Raw genomic sequence first — 21,665 nt, forward strand, 5'->3', positions numbered from 1 at the left:
TTCCTGAAAAATTTCAGTTTAGTCAAAATCCCAGTTTTCCAGCAAAAACTTTTTTTCATGGAAAAAGTTTTGACTAGCCCCAATTAGAACTTTAATCTCCAAAGGGACGTTACAGGTTCATGTACCGCATGCTGGGGAAATCACATGAGGACTCCATATAAAAGTAAACTGGCTCTTTATTAAGCAAACTATTTACAGAGATGCTGCCGCTCAGATTCCAGCCCCATGCACACAGACTAACTTCCGAGTGCCTCCTCCAAACTCTTCCCTCCCACAACCTGTGCTCCTCCCATCAAGTTCAGTGCCGGTTGCTACATATTTCCTTGCAACATTTTTTGTTGCAGTTTGGATTTGTGCCAGCATTTGCTGACTTGCTGGGACCAGAGGTTATTAGTAGATAGCCCAGTGCAGGGACATGGCGTGTCCTGACAGCCCATTGTAATCTGTTAGGCCCCCTAGTCATTTAAGTGCACTGGCCTTTGAACCAGTCTCTTGTCTGCGTTATTGCGGTTGATGGGGCACTTGCTTCCCCCCTCTTGCTGCCATCATTCTGTTGATCCTCCTACGTCAGTCATAGAGTTTAAGGCAAGAGCCGCAAAAGCACCCTAAAAGTGTGTGTGTAGGAGGGGCCACAGGTGCCCAAACTGTAGCCCTGCCCTCCCACACCGCTCCTACCCCGAGATCCCACCCCTTCCCCCAACACCCTGCCTCCAGCTCACTCCTCTCCCCCTCCTCCCACCATCACTCACTCTTACAGCTGGTAAAAAGTGGGCTGGCATTACCCTCTGACTTTTAAAAGTGTGTATGGGTGGGCCCATGGCCCCCTGCCCCCCTTTTCTGGCACCCCTTCTTTAAAGTAAGAAGGGACCATCATGATCATCTAGTCTGACCTCCTGCACATCACAGGCCATAGAACGTCACCCAGCCACTCCTGTAACAGACCCCTAACCTCACATCATGGTTTAACACCTTCAAGTTACAGAGAATCCACCATTTACACTAGATTAAACCTGCAAATGACCCATGCCCCAGGCTGCAGAGGAAGGTGAAAACCTCCCAGGGTCTCTGCCAATCTGAGCTGGGGGGAAATTCCTTCCTGACCCCAAATCTGGTGATCAGTTGGACCCAGAGCATGTGGCGAGACCCACCAGCCAGACCCCTGGGAAAGAATTCCCTGTAGTAACTCAGAGACCTCCCTGTCCAGTGCTACATGCCATTGTGGGCAGTCCCATCGTACCATCCCCTCCAGAAACTTCTCCGTCTTGAAGCCAGTTAGAGTTTTTGCCCCCATTGCTCCCCTTGGGAGGCTGTTCCAGAATCTCACTCCTCTGATGGTGAGAAATCTTCACCTCATTTCAAGCCTAAACTTGCTGTTGTCTGAGGCTCTTTTACCCCCTCCTGGTCCCGTCCGTGGCCCTGCCGTCCAGGTGTGCCAGCTGTTTGCAGCGACTCCACCGCTCCCCTGAGTCTGCAACTTCCTCTCATGACCTGGCTGCGTCCCCGTGCAGTGTGCACTGCTGTCACCTGCCCTGGCTTCCTGTGGCTATTTGATGGTTGGAGCCTGACCTGCTCACGTGTGGGCAGCAGCTTCAGGTCCTCGGTGTCTTTGTTGGAGCAGCTGCCTGCTTCGCTTGGCGTTCTCCTCAGAGCGGCTGTGTCCTCAGCTGGGCTGCAGCAGACGACCCCTCATGGGCTCTCCAGCCCATCAGTCCCTGTGCTGGGCTAGGGTCTCGGCCCCGGGAGGATGTGCTGGGTGTGCTGCGAAGGGAGAGCCGGGGGTGGCAGGTGCTGAAACCAGCCAAGCTAGGATGGAGCCGAGAGCGGCCTGGGAGCTGCCTCTCTCGCCAAGATGTTGGGCAGGGCGGGTTCAACGCGCTGACGCCCACGGGGACCCATGGCACAGCCGGGTGGCCAGCAGAGCACCCAGAAGGGCCCCACAGCACGGCCACCCGGTGCTGCCAGCTGAGGCCAAGGGCCTAGGAGTAAAGTTCCCTTGTAGCCACTGGGGGACCATGCTGGGACCCAACTGAGTGGATTTCAAAACTGCCATTGGGTCATGTCCCTGGGGCAGCCCAAAGGTGGGAGCAGAGTGGGGAAGGGCTCCCAGCCAGGATTTCAGGGGGTGCTCCATGTTCTCAAAAGACAGAGGGGGTCATCTCAGAGGCACAAACCCCCACACCAAACAGGAGAGCGAGAGACACCACACTCCATCCCCCGGGAACCATTGACTGGCAAAGGGTTGGTTGGGCAGGTGGCGTAGGCAGGGCCAGCGTAGCATAGAGGAGCGCGGGGGCGGGAACGGTCAGGAGCAGGGGCCACTGGGGCTGGGACCTGAAAGGATGAAATCATCGTGGGGAGACTCTGCCCTGCCATGCTGGGCTTGTGTGTAATGAGGCAGGTCACTGAATACAGGAGGTAGCCTCCGGAGAGCCCGCCCCCCCCCGTGTCACCCATCGGTGAATGGGAATGGCGTCGAGTGGCTACTACTCTGAAGCTGGTACAGCGCTGGCTGTGATCGTAACTGGGCTGTCTGGGCATTGTTGCTTCTCCCCCCCTTCCCCTGCCAAAGCAGGTAAGGACCAAGGTTCCTGTGGTTGGCACGGGATGCACAAAGAGGGAAGCAAGAGAGACCAAATTCTCTTTTCTCAGCGCAGGAATCGGAGCATTTTGGTTCGCACATCACAGGAAATAACAGGGTGAAGAGAGACTCACTGATCAGCTCCCTGATCCGAACACTCCACTGCTCTCTGGCCAAGGGGGTGACAGCAGCATCTGTCGCCACCCACGGCAGGTGTGGGTGCTCGCTGCTTCCGGAGAGCAGGTCCGAAGAGCTCCAAACTTTACTGAGGTCCCAACAATCATGCAAAGGTCCATCGCCCGCTCCCGCCAACAGAAAAAACCCGTAGCAGCGGGTTGTAAATGTGCAAACGTTCCCTTGTATTTGCATGAACAGAGCATAAATCATCCAGTGCTTTACTGGACAGACTAATCTAACCGGGGACTGAAGCCAGGGCAAAAACAGGCTTGGAAAAACTTCAGCGGAGGGGGCTACTTCTCCACACACACAAACCACTGTCGGGTTTCCCGGGAGAGGCCCCTGCTCCGTTCAGTTATATTACAAGGAGGCCTGGAGTCGCCCACTGAGATGAGGGCCTAGGCTCTGCTAGACACAGAGACAGTCAGTCCCCTGCGAATCCCCCAGTGTGAGTAGATAAGACAGACAGGAGAAAGGAAGCATGGCGATACTCCAAGCACTAGACCCCTGCTGCCTTCCCCCGCCAGAGCTTTTCCCAGTTAGTGTGTGGGAGGTGGGTCCAGGATCACTGCGTGCTGCCCAATGCCTCTCCCCATCTTACATGTGTTGCTACAATGTGGAACAATCCTGGTCACAGCTGCCCAACCAAATCCAGCAGCAAATTTTCTTTTCCTTCCCCCCGGCCCCTGAAAGATTTTTGGGCTTTTGATGATCTCCCCTCTGAAGAGCTTCTCTGAACTCAAAGGGGAACTTTCCCGGAACACAGGACCATTTTGTGCTGGTCTTCCGGGTCCTTTCATGTCTGAGGGTTGCTTAGCAGCTCTGGGAGATGGTTTCCATGGTGTGAGTGCTGTAAACAGCAAGGGGGTGGTACTCGGCACAAATGTCTCATCACAATTAGTAACAGTAAGGCCAGGCTCTCAGTAACAGAACATCTTGGGGCTAGCTACCCTCATTAAGACCCGCACCTCTGCCGTTCCCCTCTACAGGGAACCACCACCCAATAGGAGACACACTCATTGTCCTTCCTGGTAATTCCCTGCTGCTAGACTGTGTCCTCTCTTCCTTGGCCAAGCAGGGGCGTAAGGGGGAAGAGTGTAAGACCTTCCAGATCTCAGGTCGCCCCTCCCTAGATGTTACCCCTATAAGCAAGAGGGGACATGCTCCCTTTCAGGGACTGCAGTAACTTACTGCTCTGGAGGGCAGGTAAGGTTGGAACCAGACTCTTGTCTCTGATTTCTCCTTGAGGTTGCACCTGGTGGGGCTCAGCTCCGCCCTGCAGCATCTGCCCCTCAGGCCAAGCTTCAGGGCCTGCCCCACGGCCAGGTTCTACTGCCCTTGCTCACTTTCAGTGGCACTTTGCTCCTTGCAATTCTAGCGATCCCAGGGGCAGAATCTAGCCCCAGCTCTTTAACCTGGTTCGTTTGTCCCTCATTAATCTCGCTTCTGCCAAGTCACCCTCAGCTCCCTGGATCTTCCTCAACACCTCCACCCGGGGTTCAGCCAGATTAGCCCTGGGAAAAGCCTGCTGCGAGCATGATATTCTGTGCTGCTTTTCTGCCAGCCACGTGCAGCTTTGCCCCTGCGCCTTTCCGCCTTGCGGTAGTCGGCACGCAGGGAGATTTTACTTTTATTTCTCCCATGGGATCCAGACTGTTTTGTGGCAAACTGCAATCTGACTGCTGTTTACTCAGCCAATTTCTACCGATCAGTGAATCCCCAGTACCCTCAGTCAGTCAACCCACTGTAATTCAGACACACTCCTATCTTCCTCTCCTCCACCTATAGCTCTCCTCCCCCTCAAAAGCCACAGCACCATCTGTTCCTATTTCTACTTCAGAAAACCTTCCTTCCTCCAACGAGCACAAAGAGAACAGGTCCCTGGATCCAAAACTCAGTCACATGTACATCGACCCCGCAGGGCTGCATTATCAAACGGAATAGATAAATAAATACACGGTGCATCCAAGTCCCTCCCAGCCCACGGCCCTGCCGCATCACGCAGCCAGAATGGTGCCTCCATCCCCGGGGAGCCCATTTTCTGATGTTGCTTCTTCACAGTCATGCAGCTAGCAGGCCAGGCTCAGATGGGAGTGGTTTTCTTCTCAGCACGGGCCATTCTGCACCAGGGCGTGTTGCCTCTCACCACCCTCCTGCTCTGCGGTTGGTGACAGGACGCTGCTCCCGTTGGAGGACAGTGCACCAACCATGGAAAGATGGGCTCCATCCGGTTGGCTAACGTCCTCTCGCGGGGGCGGGGGGTGAGGCGGGGGGGCGCAGCTGTGCTGCGTTCTCCACCTCTTCCCCTGCTCACGGCGAATGGGCAGACGTCGCCTTAGTCCGCACGGCCCTTTGCTTTTGCAGGCACCAGCGCTGAAGCTGCATGTCCTGTTCCCTCCTCCGCCTTCACTCTGGTTCCTTCTTCCCAAAACAGTTGCTGAGGGCATCACACATGAGGTTCCAAAACAACGGGGGGTGGCGGGGTGAGGAGGCGTCACGAGGCAGACTCCAGAGCTGGAGAAGGTGTCTTCTTCCATTCGGGTTCGTGGGTGGAACTGAGACCGTTCAGCTACAGAGTTTGAGTGGGGCACACGGTGCACTTCAAAGCCCTTGGTAAGCTCTGATACGCCACCTCCTCTGGTTCCTGCAGGGAAAGAGAGAAGGCCTCAGTGCCTGCCCAACACGCCTCTCCCACACCGCCTCTGTGTCCTAAAGCATCGGCATGAAATGACTGATCAGACGGGCCCCGATTCTCACCTGGTGCCAAACACCTCCTCTCCCCAGAGCTATGCTGAGTTACAGCAGCTGATGACCTCGCCCCGCACAGTACACCCAGTCCCATGTTCCCAGGACTGGCACCCAGAGGTGCTGGAACTTGGGGGGCTGCTGCACCCCTGGCTTGAAGCAGTTTCCATCATATACATGGTTTACAGTTTGGGTCAATGGCTCTCAATCCCCCTGCCCTCATCTCAACCTGCCTGTGAAGGAGATGGGGGGGATCGGCCTGGTGGGATGGGAGGGTCTGTTCTCTTCTCTCCCTCCGTCTCTTTGCAGTCCGTGGAAGCTGCCAGAGCCCAGCACCTCTGAAATCCAGGCTCTGCTGGCCAGGTTTTCAAGAGCTCCCCACACTCAGCCAGTCTCGTTGTCCTCAGCAAGCAGGGAGGGGAGTCTCCATTATTCTCAAGAAGCGAGGAGACGTCTCCGCTTTCCCAACAAGAGCTGCCTAGTGCTGAGCTCTCTTGGAAATCCAGCACCTCCTGCTGGGACCCAGCATCTGCCTTATTCCAGGACAGGGGCCGCTTCTGAAAATTTGGGTCAAAGGCCTCATCTGTCTTCAGTGCTGCAGCGGTTTGAGGAAAGGACGGATTTGCAGCCAGTTCAGTTAAACAGGTGATAGCTCCCTGTGTGGACGCTCGTAATCTGATTTGAAACTGGTTTGTAGTGAGTGAGTTCATCAGTTCCTCATCCAATTCAGCTAAATTGACAAACTGGATTTAAAACAAATTAAGAGCATCCACACAAGGGCTTGCACTGGTTTAACTAAACTGGTTTTTCAAATGGTTTAAATTAAGCCACTGTGACTTTGGCTACAGATAAGGCCAGCCCCTTGAGATGTGGCCCAGCAGATAGAGAACTGAGCTGGGACTCAGGAGACCTGGGTTTTATCCCTGGCTCTGCCACTGGCCTGCTTGGCAAGTCACTGCCTCGCTCTGTGCCTCAGTTTCCCCATCAGTGAAATGGGCATAAGGCTCCTGACCTCCTTTGTAAAGTGCATTGAGACCTATGCCCGAGAAGAGCTAGGCACTATGTTGTTATTCCAGTTCTGGGTAAACAGCAGCAGCTGCAGAAGAGCATCTCAACCCCTGGATGCTTTCTCTGAGTCCAGCCCACTCTCCAAACCTTTCCAGGTCCTCCCACCCCCCGCGCTCTCCCTTGGCCACTTCTTTAAACACGCAGACAGAGAACAGCATCTCCCTCACCTGGGGGCCTATGTGACCTCCTCGGATGTATTCTCGGGGGTCCTCTGGAGCTTGTCGTAAATGGTGGTGATTAGAGGCTCTTTCTGTGGGCTCCGCTCTGTGTTATTTTCCAGGTGACGCAAGGCCTGACACAAAAGCAGACACGTTTGTTATTGGAAGGACTTTGCAAGTTGGTTTCTCTGTAGATGAATTTGCTAAAAATTCTCCCCCAAAATTAGCAAGGGTTGAATGTGCCAAAGCACAGACTTCTACCACCTGAGCTAGCAGAGCAACTCCATTAACTGGTAAGAGTTGTAGGCTGTTATCCTCTAGGCAGACCAGAGCGGGACATGACACACAGTGCTGTTACCCTCACAGCAGTGGACATGGCTTCATCTCACCCCTCCAAACTCAAACCTCAATGCTAAATGAGGAAACCCTGGTAGGAACATTGTTTGTATGAAGTGTTTGGTCCTCCGTCCTTGCAATAGGTTGATGTGCCCATAATGACCCCACCATGGGTCATCAGCATGGATAAACTCAGCATCTTCAGCCTCAAGAAGCACAAACCATATCAATTTGAGCTAAAGGAACAACACTGTTAACCAACAGCAGTAGTAGGTTGTTATCCTCTCTGCATACCAGTCACTAGAGGTAGACACGGCACACTTGGGCAGCTGGGGTTCATGTTCACATAACACTGTCTTGGTGAAGCATGTCAACCCGTGGCTGAAGCAGTGCATTCTGGGATCCTGGAGCCACTGATCCCATAGTGCCTTATACTTCTGCTGTCAGTAAAGATTACTGGGGAGTTTCCAGCCTGCAGTGTGGGACAGGATGCATCTGAACCCTTGGGACTCCCAGCCTCTCTGTCAGGGTATAGACAAAGACAGAGAGAGCATGTGTGTGTGTAGACAAAACTGAGAGTGAGTGAGTATGTGTAGACAAAGACAGAGAGTGAGTGTGTGTGTGTGTGTGTGTGTGTGTGTGTGTATGTAGACAAAAACGGAGTGTGTGTGTGTGTAGACAAAGACGGAGAGAGCGAGAGAGCGCGTGTGCGTGTATAGACAAAGACGGAGAGAGCGTGTGCGTGTGTGTGTGTGTGTGTGTAGACAAAGACGGGGTCTGTGTGTGTATAGACAAAGACGGACAGAGCGTGTGTGTGTGTGTGTGTGTGCGTGCAGACAAAGACGGGGTCTGTGTGTGTATAGACAAAGTGTGTGTGTGTATAGACAAAGACAGGGTCTGTATGCGTCTGTGTGTGTGTGTGTATAGACAAAGACGGAGAGAGCGTGTGCGTGTCTGTGTATAGACAAAGACGGTGGATGTGTGTCTCTGTGTGTATAGACAAACACGGTGGATGTGTGTGTGTGTGTGTGTGTATAGACAAACACGGTGGATGTGTGTGTGTGTGTATAGACAAAGACTGGGTCTGTGTGTGGGCACCTGTCCACATTCCCCACGTGTGCAGTGCCCGCCTGGAGAACGCCTCCATGTTCAAACACAGCCAGATGGCTGGCTGGCCTGCTCCCCTCCTGAAACCTAAACAAGGAGCAATTAACGGGCCAGTGCGGACGTGGCGTAGGACGACACACTGAAGGCTCCTAGGATCTGTCTTCACCGCACAGCAGAGCCAGGTTAGCCTCGCCCGGCTCTGAGCAGCCATCCTGCAGAGCCCCACCCATGTTACTGAGTCCCCACCCACACCGCGAGGACTCCTGGGGACAGATCCCCCGCTATTAGTGCTGCCGTGAGCCCAGCTGCCCTGATTCTTTCCCGGTGGTTTGTGGGAGAACTTGTCCGTCCTTTGGGGCATGTAGGGGATTGTGGGAAGGTGCCGGAGGGCCAGGTGGGCCGTAGCCTGCAGCAATGCCGCAAAGCGGGTCGGGGACTGGCCTGAGTGAAAGCAGCACCCTGGCTCTAACCACCCCCTGTGGAACCAGCTAGTGCAGGTTCGAAAGCGCCACTGAACTCAAGTGAGGGGGTTGTGTGTGGACAGGAGGGGGTTGGGGCAGACCGAATAAGAGCCATACAAGGGTACCCCCCCAGCGAGGCACAAAGGTGCAAACGCACACACCCAGGGGGATCACGCCTCCCAAGGGAAGAGAAGAGACCTACACACTGCGGAGAGAGCAACACTCTTCCAGGAAGGACCCATGCACCCATTAGAAAGACAGCCGCGGCCCCCAGAATGGAGCAACACCCAGAGAAGCTGCACGTGCACCCAAATGGCAGCTGCAGCCCCGGAGGAGATGCACAAACCAGAGAGGGGAACAGCGTGCAGCACACAGGAGCATCACACGTCCACGCACACACACAACCTAGCCAAGAGAGAAGTTGTGCAGACACTTACGCACGCCTCCCCGGGCGCAGAGCTAGACGCTCCCCAGAGGAGATATGCGCGCGCACGCACACACACACACACACCAAAGAGCAACCACACCCAAACCAAAGAGCGACACAACAGACAGACAGGAGCAACGCACATGCCACAGAAAGAGCCCACCCGTGACTCCCTCTCCTCCTTGTGCCAGGCAGCTCGTGGTTGACAGAAGTGATCATTTCTGCTGGGCAAAACAGCAGCACCTGTTGGCCGCAGCAAGAGGAAGTAACTGTCTGCTCCGGCCTGCAGCTGACACAATAAGGATGTTTAAAGAGGGAGTCAGAATCCCGCCCCTAGAGAGCTCGCAGTCCAAACGCACAAAGGAGGATCTCTTTCCGACAGCCCTGCCTGCTGCATCACTTACTGCTAATGTCTAATGAAAGAGTCCCGGCCGTCCCCCTGCACAAGGCAGTGCCAGGGCTCAGCAGGGAAGGCTGCTGCTGGATAACCTCAGCTCAGAGCACTCGCCTGGTCATTTCCTTCTGGGGGACTCCTCAGGATCTCAGCGTACTGCGGGTCGGATGGACTTTCTTCCACTGGACCTGTGGGGGTGGCAGCTGAGGAAAGAACATGAGGTTAAGAGAGAAGTGAGAAAAACCAAGTTCCAAGCAGCCGGGATTGTTGGCATCTTTGCCCGTCATGCCTCATGTCTGTCGTGAGCTGAACCTCACCGCACAGCTTCAAATCCGCAGAGCCACCCCCACAAAAACACGGGCAGGGAATCCATGCGAGTCCTTCTCCAGAAAAGACACAGTCAGGCATGTTTGATGCTAAGATGCTGGATCCTGGGAACATTCGGATCCATAGGCACCGACTTCTGCTCCCGCTGGTGGGTGCTCAACCCACCTCTGCTCCCTGCCCCTCATTCCAACCCGGCCCCAACTCCACCCCCTTACTGCCCCTATTCTGACTCCTTCCCAAATCCCACCCACAGCCCTGCTTCCTCCCCTGAGCGCGCCATATTCCTGTGCCTCCCCCTCCATTTCCCTCCCAGCATGCCTCCGAGAAGCTCAGGGAGGTAGGTGGAGGAGTGAGGTCGCAGGAGCTTGGATGCCGATGGGTGCAGAGCACTCACTAATTTTTCCCCACTCTGGAGCACCCACAAAGTCGGCGCCTATGTTCGGATCATAATGAAAAAGGGGTTAAGGCCTTCACTATGCCAGGCATTGGGCCTATTCTCCCCATGGCCAACTCTCATGAATTTATCGTGAGCCTCGTGGTACTTGATATGTTTCTTAAAGCCCCAGCTCCTGAAGTCATGTGATTATGGGAGAGTCTTGGTGCTCCTTTAAAAAAAAAAAAAAAAAGCCAAATTCTAGCCCCCTTTGCAGAAGAGAGTTCAGATCAGAGCCCTGCACCGGACTATTATTTCATCTCGCTATTACGGCAGCGCATCCTGCGGGATCCCAGTTCTACTGCAGGGCTCTTGTTCGGACATCATGGCAGAGTCCAGCCCTGGTGCAAGCGGTGACCTGGAAAGGGCTTTCCTTACCCGGGTCAGCTGACTTCTCGTTGTTCATCCGCCAACACCAGACGGCAGTCCCAAGGCTTAGCACTAACAGGAAGAAAGTCAGCACAATGTACCCCGGCTTCGAGAAGGATGCGTCTGCATCTGGAATGGCAGAGGCTGGAGGTTAGTGGCATCCCGCCAGGGCTTGCGGGTAATGAAGAGCCAGGGCTTAACGTCCCCTAACCATCAGGCCGTGACTGAAAGAGACGCCGCTCCTGGGGCCTGAGCTGAAGGGGAACCTTCAGCGGCTGTGGGACAGACCCATGGTGAGAAGGGGACTTCAGACTCTACCTCCAGCAAGGCCATTTGGTCCCAGTCATGGGGGTGTTATTTGGTCACACGGTGCCTCTCTGAAGAGTAACCAGATCCAACGATGACTGAGTTGGATACAAACCAATGACCCATTCGATACCCAACCCCCCTGAGGCACGCGGTCCCTTTCTGTGTAGCAAAGGGGTCAGTGTTTCTTAGGGCAACTCCTCACGCCTCTCATCAAATCTGTGGCCCCCATCACCATAGCCTCTGGGCAGCATGAGCGAACGTAGCATCAGGATACCGCAGTGAGGTAGAGTGGTGGGATTGTCCCTCATTTTTACATACAGGGAAACTGAGGCACGGGGAGGGGCAGAAGAAGTGGCTGGACCCAGGCCACCTAGCAGGTTAGTGGCTGAGCTGGGAATAAAAAGTGAGGTCTCTCGAGTCCCAAGCTGGTGACCTAACCACTAGATGGCACTCTCTCCCCGAAACAAAGCGTCAGGTGTTGCCATCAACACAGGCCACAAACCCTCACCTCCACTGCGGCAGATGCTCTGCAGGTCGAAGGAGACGATCTTCTGATCCACGGGGTTGCTGACCGTGCAGGTATAGGTGGCATTCAGGGAGCTGGGCTGCAGAGACAGCTGGAGCCTCCTGCCATCAGGGGAGAGCTGGTGACGACCTGGATCCAGCTCTTGGACTGGGTTCCCTCTCCCCCAGGAGATGCTCACGTTTCCCTTCCCCGAGCCCTGGCACTGCAGCGTGACGTTGCACCCCTCCAGCGTGCTGGCGAGCAGCTGACTCCGGATCTGGGGCTGTGGCACTGGCTCTGTGTTCAAAGACAAGCGACAGGAATCGGATACGCTCCAGTCACCGTGATAGCTGATCCCTGCTGCTCAGAGCCCCTACACCCCATTCACCTCGACCCCGACCCAGGGCAGATTGGAAGTTCCAGAAGGAAAGAGAGTGACTGAGCGCGCCCTTAACGAGGCAGAAATTCCTCGAATGCAGGAGTTCTGAATATCAGCGGGGCAGTCGTGTTAGTCTGGAACTGTAAAAGCAGCAAAGAATCCTGTGGCACCGTATAGACTAACAGACGTTTTGGAGCATGAGCTTTCGTGGGTGAATACCCACTTCGTCGGATGGATGTCGGATGCCTGCATCTGAAGTAGTAGATATTCACCCACGAAATCTCATGCTCCAAAACGTCTGTTAGTCTATAAGGTGCCACAGGACTCTCTGGCATTCTGAGTGTAGCTCAACAGCATGGACCAGAAGACAGGCAACCGTAGAGCATAAATACAGAACAAAAGACACTCCCCCCTCTCCCACCATGAGCCTGCCATCTCTTCTCTCCATTTTTTTCTTTTATTCTTCACCACTTGGGGCAGCAAAAAAGCTGGAGCCGGCCCTGCTTTGGGTGGTCCCAAGCACTAGGTAAACAGTTCACCTCCTGTTCACCTGGGAGAAGGGTAACGGGAGCCGTCTGGCTGCTCAGTCTAAACAATGCCCTTGGGGTTGTTTAACTTCTCACGCAAATAAAGAAGCAGGGGAGAATTTTACATGAAACATACACAAGCTGGACCTGTTTTATCCACACAGCTAAACCCCCACCATGCACACGCCAAAATCGTGGAGCTGAATCTCTCAGCAGGACTCTGCATTACCAGCCCCCAACCTTGAAAATAAATCATGAGACAACCCCCGCTCCACCCCCATCACCAAATCAAGGAAGATTCTTTTTAAGCCAGAGGTTTTTGAAGCCAAACTGCACATTTTCCTTGCCTTTGGCATCACTCCTGTCACCATTTCAAGCTTCTCTCTGCAACCAGGAGCATGAGAAATATTTTTTTGGAAAGGAAAGCTGAGATTCTCATGTGCTCACTTGATTCCAGCAGCTGGCGCTTTAAGAGCCACACCAGCTAGGGTGAGAGTTGTGGTAACATTGTTTGACAGCACTGGCTTTCCTGTGCTCAGCGTTGGGAGGGGGAGTCATGGGGGGGGGTGCTGGTAGCTATGTGGGGGAGGGGGAGAGAACTGAAGTAGTGGGTGTGGTTGAAGCTCTGACTTTGCGCATCCTGGTTAAAATTTGGGCACATGCAGGAAGCAAGGGCTGGGGTTACATGCTGCTTAAAACCTTTACTGAACCTTAATTGATGCCTAGACCCTGTGCTGGCCCCTCTGCACAGGGGAGAATTTCACCCCACGTGCACAGAATCATTCGGCAGTGTGGCCTAGTGGATCGAGCAGTGAACTGGGGCTCAGAAGACTTAGGGTCTATTCCTGATTCTGCCCCTCTCCTGCTGGGTGAACTAAGGTGTATGCCTGCCCCATGCCTCAGTTTCCACATCTGCAAATGGGGGTAGTGCTACTGACTTCTACTGTAAATTGCTTTGAGATCTACAAATGAAAAGAGTGAGGGATTATCGTTAATATCAGAGCTTCAAGCACTGTGTACTCCTGGAAATGCCGTTAAATATCGATTTGTCATCACTTACCATAGACTGCGAGGAGAAAGGCCTGTTCCTCCACAGTTGCTGGTACTATCTTAATCCGGGCCTCATAAACTCCGCTATCGCCCAGCTCTAGAGGCTTGATCCTCAGCGAGGTCTCGTTGTACTTTTCTAGCCTCTGCTTAAATCTGTCGCTGGGATCGGGTCGCTCAAACTTCCCCCCAGTGAACTCAGCCACCTGAATCGTCACACCTGACCCAGCACGAAAGCTCCATTCAATTTCTTTCACCTTTTTGCCGGGGGATAGATCCACAGACAGCACAACCGATCTTCCCAGAGTCCCATTCACCCGGCTGTGGGGAGTAGGTGCTTGGGCAATCAGGATATCTAAGAAAGAGGGCAAGGCAGAAATGTTACAGCCCTCTAGTGTGTCACAAGATAAACAGAAAAGCAGCAGAAAGGAGGCAAATTGAAGTATGGTTTTTAGTTTGCTAAATTTCCCTTCCAAGCTGCATCTCTTAAAAATAACCCGCTCCCCTCTGTGTGCTCTGGAAAGTGCGTCAGGTTATGTCTACACTGCAGCCAGGGGGCGGGGGCAGGACTGCAGCAGACACACATACCCAGGCTAGCTCTAATCGAGCTAGTTCAGGTACTGGAGCAGCGTGGTCTACCTGAGTACTCAGCGTCCCAGGCAGCTTCCGCAGCCCCTGGTGCTGCAGCTTCCCTGCTATTGGTGCCTGAGCTACCTAGATTAAAGCTAGCATGAGTCTGTCTACACTCGCTGCAATCACACACCCTGAGGGCAGCGTAGACACATGATGAGAATAGAAATGCCTCTGTGACACATGGCTAGAAAGGGTCAGACATCCTGCCAAATAAATAACCCTTATAAGACAGGTAGGGAGATAATGTTTGTGGTTTTGTGTATTTACATATGTATGAGTAGGGTGGACAGTGTAATCAACAGTCCGTCTATGCTGTTTTCTGATAATTCAGAGGTCAAAAGAGCATCCTGTCATGTAAATGAATTGTAAACATGGGATATGGTACTCCTCTCTCTTTGAGATGAACTTTGAATGGTGGAAGAACAAGCAAACGGCCTTATGTTAATTCTATAGCTAAGTACCGTACGGTGATGGACCTCCTTCAAAGTCATCCTTATGACCTTTTGTTCCCTGAGGAATTCCAACTTGTCAAAAGACATGAAATTGTATAAAAGATCCTTGGGTCCTGATTCTGTCACCTCAGATCTGCTTAGACATCATCAGGGGAAGTTTGAGTCACAAGACTGAGGTCCCAGTTACGCTGGTACACCCTGAATGTGAGATCTGAACATTGGACTTTAACCTATGAACCATTTCTGAAATAACACTTTGCAACTGCAAACCTCACCCTCTCTGCTCCGAATCTGACCCTCAGTGAATCGAACTTGCCCGTATGTACACTGATCTTTTGACCATACCCTCTCTCTTTCTTTAAATTAATTTTAGTTTAGTTAATAAGAATTGGCTGTAGCGTGTATTTGGGTAAGATCTGGAACATTCATTAACCTGGGAGGTAACGTGTCCGATCCTTTGGGATTGGTAGAACCTTTTCTTTTCTATGATGAAATGAGATTTACAGAATTTTTCATCAGATTTGACACGGGTACCTGGATGGAGGCCTGAGGCTGGATCACTTTAAGGGAACTGTGGTGTTTGGATTTCAGAGTCACCGGGGAGGTAATAAAGAAGCTGGTGAATCCAAGTATTGGAATATCCACCAGCTTTATGGGGACTGTCTGCCCCATTCTTTGCAGCTCACCATAACTGAGGGACCACAGCTGGCCCCCACGAGGACCTTGGTCACGATCACACACCCTGAGGGCGGTGTAGCCACACGCTGAGAAGGAAGGGAAATGCCTCCCTGCGCAGAGGGTTTGCACAAGGCATGCTGTACCACTGGAGTTCTCAGCACAGGGTTTCAGAGGGCACTAAGTGGCGCTTATGCCCTCAGTAGTGGCCCTTTGCATGGGGTACATTCACCCTGCACGAGTTTTGCCTGAGCCTGCAAATCCTTACTCAGCTCAATAGTTACGTAGGCCACAAGGTGTTTAGGCTCCTGACTGCCCTATAGAAGTTTGATGGCATTTAGGCTTCTATGATCTAGACCATAGAATGTAGACTGTGATCTCCTTGGGGCAGGGACTGTCTTCGTTCTGTGTTTGTCCGGCCCCTCGTACAGCAGGATCCTGGTCCAGGAGTGGAGCTGCCAGATAATAATTATAGCCCCATTGAGGTCAAGGGCTTGCAGGGCTAGATCGGCATGTGGAGACCATTTGGTCAGGGTAATGCATTTCTCCAGTTCCAGCCTCCCGTTCACATGAAGACTTTCCTGTTGACAAGGAAACCAGCGAAGATTCTCAGTTCAGCTGTTTCTCTTTAGCCCACGTTCATCAGAACCGCACTGGTCGAAAAGAATTGGAGCAGGAATCTCATCAGAATGACAGCCCCTGAGATTTTGGGAAGGGCTCCCCATAAACAGGGCCAAGGCACCTTGCTTTCCTCCTTTGCCCTAGTGCCTGCAGAAAGACTGACAGCAGCGAAGCAGCTGGGGAGCTGAGACCCCCTGCTGAGTAATAGTTCAAGGAGTGTGCCTACACGGCCATCATGCACCATTCGGATACATTTTAGTTAGTGCCGGTCTGGTTGCGTGATCCTCTGCGAAAGCCTAGCCCTGAAATCACCTTGAAGGGAGGGAAAGTGAAAGGTCTAGAATATATTTTGTTTCTATAACAACAAATGCCAGCCTCATCAAAAGCCAACTAAAGCCTGCTGAGAAATTTGATATTTCTTTGGGATTAGGCCATGGGATCCCCCCACCATCTGGTGCATTTGCAAAATGTGTTGACAGGCACATGTGTGCAGTGCAGGGGAGTTTTGCCCTGGGTGAAGAATGACAGCGGGCCAGCTCAGATGTCTTTGCTGAAGCAAAGCCTCCTTTGGAGTCAGCTGGGGCACATATGTCCCCATGGTGCAGATTAGCTTCCCTTTATTGAAGTGAATAGGCCCCCCCAGTCCCCAGAAGATATCCATCAGCACTGCTCCAGCGATTGCTATGGGAATAGTCTGATTGACAACAGCAGCGAATCTGGCCCTGGATAAACAATAACTCACACCTGTCACCCTTTAGGATTGGCTAGCTCCTCAAAGCTTTGTCTAGCTCAGTCAGGAGTTACGCACTGGAGGCAGGAGGCACTAGGTGAGGTTTCCAGGCTGTGCTCTGCAGGAGGTCCGACTCTACCTACAAATGGTCCCTTCTGGGGTTAACAAAAACCATCTATAGAAAGGGATCATTTCACCTACCACCAAAATGCAGCCACCTCTGGGGTAGGAGAGGGCAGCTGTTTAATACCACATCAAGGTTTCCTCCAATTGGATTTTAAAAGCGTGAAATCAGCCTGTCATCTGACCAGGTCTGTTCTCATCCAGCTCCAGCCGGAAGGGAGGCCAGCAGCCTACAGCACCTTATCTCCCCAGCTCAGAGAAGGCTCCCACCAGATCCAGAGCCACCAGCAAGCTCCAGAAAACCCAAAATAAAACAGCACCATGTAAACCCAGCAGCTTCCTCCCTCCAGCTCAGGGGCTTCCTGCTTCTGGCAGCTCTTCCCCATGGTCCCCTCCACAGGCCAGCCACTTCCTATGGCTCTCCTTCCTACCTCTGCTCTTTCAGCCTTTATAGGCATCACCTGACCCCTTCCCAGCTGGGGGTGATCATTCTGGCCTCCCCAGCCCCAAGTACAGTTACCAAGAATTAAGGTTAAGGAAGCAGCTCTGACTTGGGATGCCAGGCTTCCTGTGTGAGCTTGGGCACATCATTTAGGTCCAGCTCTTCAAAGGTATTTAGGTGCCTGTCACTGAAATCACAGGTGCCTAAATACCTTTGACAACATGGGCTGCCATTGCTCTGTGCCTCAGTTTCCCCACCTATAAAATGGGGACAGTCGCACTGCCCTGCTTCACAGGGGTTTGGTGAGGACAAATCCATTAATGAGTGTGGGGTGCCCAGATATTAAGGTGATAGGAGGCCATGAAAGTACCTAGGATTTATAGTTTTAAACCTGGTGCTCTAACTAAATTCCAGCTTGGCTGCAGTCTTGAATAATGTTGCTGTGTGCTGTTGAACAGCTGCCCTACTGCACCCCAGAGGTGGGCAAAATGATCTCTGGCTATAACATGGGATGAAAGGTGCCACGTTACTGAATTTAAACCTAGTCCCAAAAGCCGTGATTTCCCTTTTCTCGTTGCCAGCTTGGATGTGGAGAAGGAACAGCTGTGCCTGTGTATTAAAGAAGATTAAATACCGACATCAGAGAGTTTACTTCTTATAAACCTTCCCGCAGCCCACATTACAAGCTGCCTCTTTGCATTGCTTTGTGCACATCTCTGCATAAGAAGTGCTCAGCATCCATGGGGCTTTCGTTATGCTGATCCTATTTGTCTGAGACTTCCTTTGATTTTCTTTTTTTCCTGTTTATCTGTGCTTTAAAACTCTTGTGGCTTTCCTGTGATTTAGCTTAGCTCCCCTAGCATGTCACCTGTGTCAAGCCAGCAGGTTTACAGTGATTGTACAGAGAGGAAGAGGTGCCTGATGGTTAGGTTGCTAACCTGTAATGTCGGGTCCTGACTCAGGAAAGTCAATAAGCATGGGCTAAAAGGTCAGATTTTCTCCATCCAGATGTCCCAGCTCTTACAACTGGGGCTGGACTGTCCGGAGGGCACAGGCCACATGGAGATCCAATGTACGTATCTGAACATCTAGCCTCACTTGTGGGTGCCGAGACCTTTTGAAAATCCTGGTCTCTGGGTAAAATCCAAGTCCCACACACAGCTTCCATTGACTGGGGACCTGGGTTTCACCCACGCCGCACTTCTCTGAACTGGGGCCTTTCTCCACAGGCAGCACAAAGCGAGTTGGCTTGGGCTGGGGGCCGTCTGTCCTGAATACCCGCCCAGGAAGGCAGACGAGGCCCCAAAGCCCTAAACCAAGTTAATTCGCCTCATCAGCATTTCCAGACTCTTGGGTCAGTTCCACAACTTGAAAGCTCTGACAGCCGACCTGCACCTGCCTGTACCAGGTACATCTGTGGCCTCAGGTGTGTTTCTTTTGATGTTTCCACCACAAACAAAACCAACATGAATTAACCGCCTAGGCCCAACTAACTGTTTACCAAACACACAGGAAGGCACCAGGCCTAGCTACACGCAAGCCACTTCTCTGGCTGGCTTCTAAAACGCAGAGCACAGTAAACACCATTCAACGGCTTGCAAACTATTTAACAGGATACTACTCGATTCCTGGATGCAGCAGCCCCCACGACGGTAGCACCCGAATGCGTCAAATCTTTAATTTATTTAGTCTCACAACACCCCTGTGAGGTAGGGGAGGGTTGGTACCCCTGTTTTACAGATGGGGCAACTGAGGGACAGAGAGACTTAGCGTCACTCGGGAAGTTTGTGGCCGAGCAGGGAACTGGCTCTCCAAGGTCAAACACAATTTGACTGGTGAGAATTACGTGAAATCCTCTGGCTTGTATTATACAGGGGACCAGACTAGATGATCAAAATGCTCCCTTTTGGCCTTAAAATAGATGAATTAAAGTTTCAGGCTAGGGCGCTAACCCCTGGACCATCCTTCCTCATCTCTGGAGCCAGGGCCGGCTCCAGGCCACAGAGCGCCAAGCGCATGCTTGGGGCGGCATGCCACCGGGGGGCACTGTGCCGGCTGCCGGGAGGGCGGCAGGCAGCTCCGGTGGACCTCCCACAGGTGTTCCTGCGGAGGGTCAGCTGGACCCGCGGCTCCGGTGGAGCATCCGCAGGCACGCCTTTGGGAGGTCCACCAGAGCCACGGGACCGGCGAGCGGCAGAGCGCTCCCCGCGGCGTGCCGCCGTGCTTGGGGCGGCGAAATGGCTAGAGCAGGCCCTGTCTGGAGCACTTGGCTTTATTAATGCTTCCAACTGTATTTAATTTTAGGGATGTCCATCAAGATCTCTGCAAAACACTGCTTGCCACTGTCCTCATCCGTACTCAGGCCAGTTTACTGGAGGCCAGTAGCTTGACTGATGCGTGGGGCTTGCCATGATACTGACATCCGTTTTAGAAGAAGCAACCGTCCTACAGCGACATATTTGGTCTCAGCGGCTCCGTTTGCTGCTGTCACACCATTGTTCGGGGCAGTCTAAGGAAATGATCGTTTGGGAAAAACCAGCCTGTCTGGGTCACTGTGCTACAATGAAATCGTTTCCTGAGTTTGTCTGTGTGGTGCGATTTTTATCCTGTTTACCCAGAAGTTGTTTGGAACAGGTTAATCTTGGTAAATCCCTGGTCTCAAACTGGAAAAGGCTGACTGCTCCTGGGGGAAGAGTGGATCATACCAGAAAGGTCTAAGAGTTGAAGGGGAGAATGCCATGGTGCCACAGGAAATTCGAAGACAGATCAGATGGCAGGATAGATAAATAGATGGGAAAGATCACTGAGTAATGATGAGAAATAGAGGTAGATGTAGCATGTAGTTAAGAATTATAACTGATCTGAACCAAGTGACCATGGGGTATTTTGTACACGGATCAGTCCAATTTCGGCCTAAAGGAATTAGAGCAGGGAAGTGCAGTTAAGAGATTTTTTTGGATCTGCGTTTGTTCAGTGCTGACCCATTTTTGGCTGCGGCTCGTCGCTCCACCAGACCTATGTCCTACACAATTGTGCAGAGAGGGGAACAAAGAAAGAAATTGGAAAGTGCTACATCATCAGAAATGTCTTTTCACCTTCCTCATCCGCACGGCAGAATCAGGAACCTGGGGGTTGGGACAAGCCTTTTTTAAAAAAAAAATGGTGACATATTTTGCAGCAGCATATTTTGTAAAAACAACAAGTTTTAGGAACAGGCTCTCCCTGCTGATCTGTCTCTGCTATTAAATGGTTTCTCTAGGAACTGCGGCTTTGGTGAGAATTATTAGATTTGTGGATTAGCAAAGTGAGAATTAACGGAGGTTCTTCTGTCTTGTTTTACATAAGAGCCCAAGCTCTCAGCTGGTATAAAATGGCAAAGCTGCACTGGGGTCAGTGGGTCTACAGCAGTTTACACCATCTGGGCATCTGGCCCATCAGGTTCATGAGCTGTTGATAAAAATCAGATGGTAAATTTGCAGAGACTAGCCTCCATTCCTTAGACACCTGAAAAACAACCACCTAAGGAAGAAATCCCAATTGTCAGCATTGTTTCTTTCTTTGGTGATACGGTTATAAATTCTTAAAAAAAAAAAAAACAACCCACACAATCAACTGGATTATAACACTCCGGAAAATATCTAGCAACAAATCTGCAGTGGGTGAAAATAAACTGGTCTCGAGAACTGCTACACCTCTATTAATGTATCTTTGATATTCCACTCACATTAATTTAACATTCAATAACTATCTAATTGAAAAAAAAATGCATGGAAATCTGCCATAAATGCACTGAAAATAATTTACCATGGGGAAAAACATACCAGCTGGTTCTGAGCTGGTTTTCCCCTTCAGCCTCCTGCTCTTTTGCTATACATTCTGACATTATAATATTCCTTCATCCTTGTACCAGACTCTGACTTCTGTGCGTACAGTTTAAACTGGTTCTGGTTCACCTACCTGGAGAGAGGCTGATCAGCGTCACCAGCAATAAAGGGAGGGAGGGTTTTTTGCTGGGCACCTCCATGTCTTCACTGCTCTCTGTGTGTCTCTGTGCTGATCCTGGTAGCAGAGGCAGATGCTGGGAGATGGGGAGGAGCAAAACGACATCATGGTACATCCTCTAGAGGTCTGTGCATGCAGGAGCTTAGCACCGTTATTAATTAACTGATTATCTATTGGGACATGATGGAGCATGCAGGGCACTGGTCAGTGCGTCCAAAAAATTATAATTGCTTCTCTCTCGGCTGGATTTGCAACATGGCCCTTCTGCCAGGCGGTCGAGTGCTTGCTTACAGCCAAGTATTGAGTCCTGGCTCGTTAAGAAATCTTACATCAGGACAATTAAGTCTTCACCTCCCCAGATTCAAATCCCCCTTGAGCAGGGGCATTCCTGCTAAGTCCTGTGCACTGTCTCCTAAGCTAAGGGCTGGCCTGTGCACTGGTTTAACGATGTCTGTGTGTCAGTCAGCCCTAACGAGGTTCCAGAGGGAAACACCAAGAATGAGGGAACCCAGGGCCCGATCCATCGCTGAAAACCTTCAACTCACATTGACGTCAACGGGAGCTAAAGACTCTGAGGCCCCAGATCCCGAAAGGGGTCTCGCCTCCAATCTCCCATGGGAGTCAGGCAGCAAAAGGACCT

The 21,665-nt window shown here is 52.0% G+C and overlaps 1 protein-coding gene across 1 annotated transcript; it reads right to left on the reverse strand.

Annotated features, from left to right (window-relative positions):
- Nucleotides 1-2,913: 2,913 nt before the first annotated feature.
- Nucleotides 2,914-21,155, reverse strand: LOC127038321 (SLAM family member 8-like). The gene is made up of 7 exons (XM_050930904.1): nt 20,981-21,155; nt 13,361-13,702; nt 11,398-11,691; nt 10,590-10,709; nt 9,566-9,654; nt 6,736-6,860; nt 2,914-5,399 (listed from the first exon to the last, which is right to left on the reverse strand). Exons 1-6 carry the CDS (start codon nt 21,138-21,140, stop codon nt 6,744-6,746), a joined length of 1,122 nt encoding a protein of 373 aa, XP_050786861.1. The 5' UTR covers nt 21,141-21,155; the 3' UTR covers nt 2,914-5,399; nt 6,736-6,743.
- Nucleotides 21,156-21,665: the final 510 nt, after the last annotated feature.

The sequence above is a fragment of the Gopherus flavomarginatus genome, chromosome 20 (genome assembly GCF_025201925.1).
Source record: "Gopherus flavomarginatus isolate rGopFla2 chromosome 20, rGopFla2.mat.asm, whole genome shotgun sequence".
Lineage (NCBI taxonomy): Eukaryota > Metazoa > Chordata > Testudines > Testudinidae > Gopherus > Gopherus flavomarginatus.

Excerpts from the sequence above, each read along its gene's own strand:
- LOC127038321 (XM_050930904.1), bottom strand. The coding sequence starts at position 21,140 with ATGTACCATGATGTCGTTTTGCTCCTCCCCATCTCCCAGCATCTGCCT. Across the intron at positions 11,692-13,360 it reads CTTTCTCCTCGCAGTCTATG|AGCCAGTGCCACAGCCCCAG; the intron begins GTAAGTGATGAC and ends CTTTGAACACAG. Across the intron at positions 9,655-10,589 it reads CGAGAAGTCAGCTGACCCGG|CTGCCACCCCCACAGGTCCA; the intron begins GTAAGGAAAGCC and ends TTCTTTCCTCAG.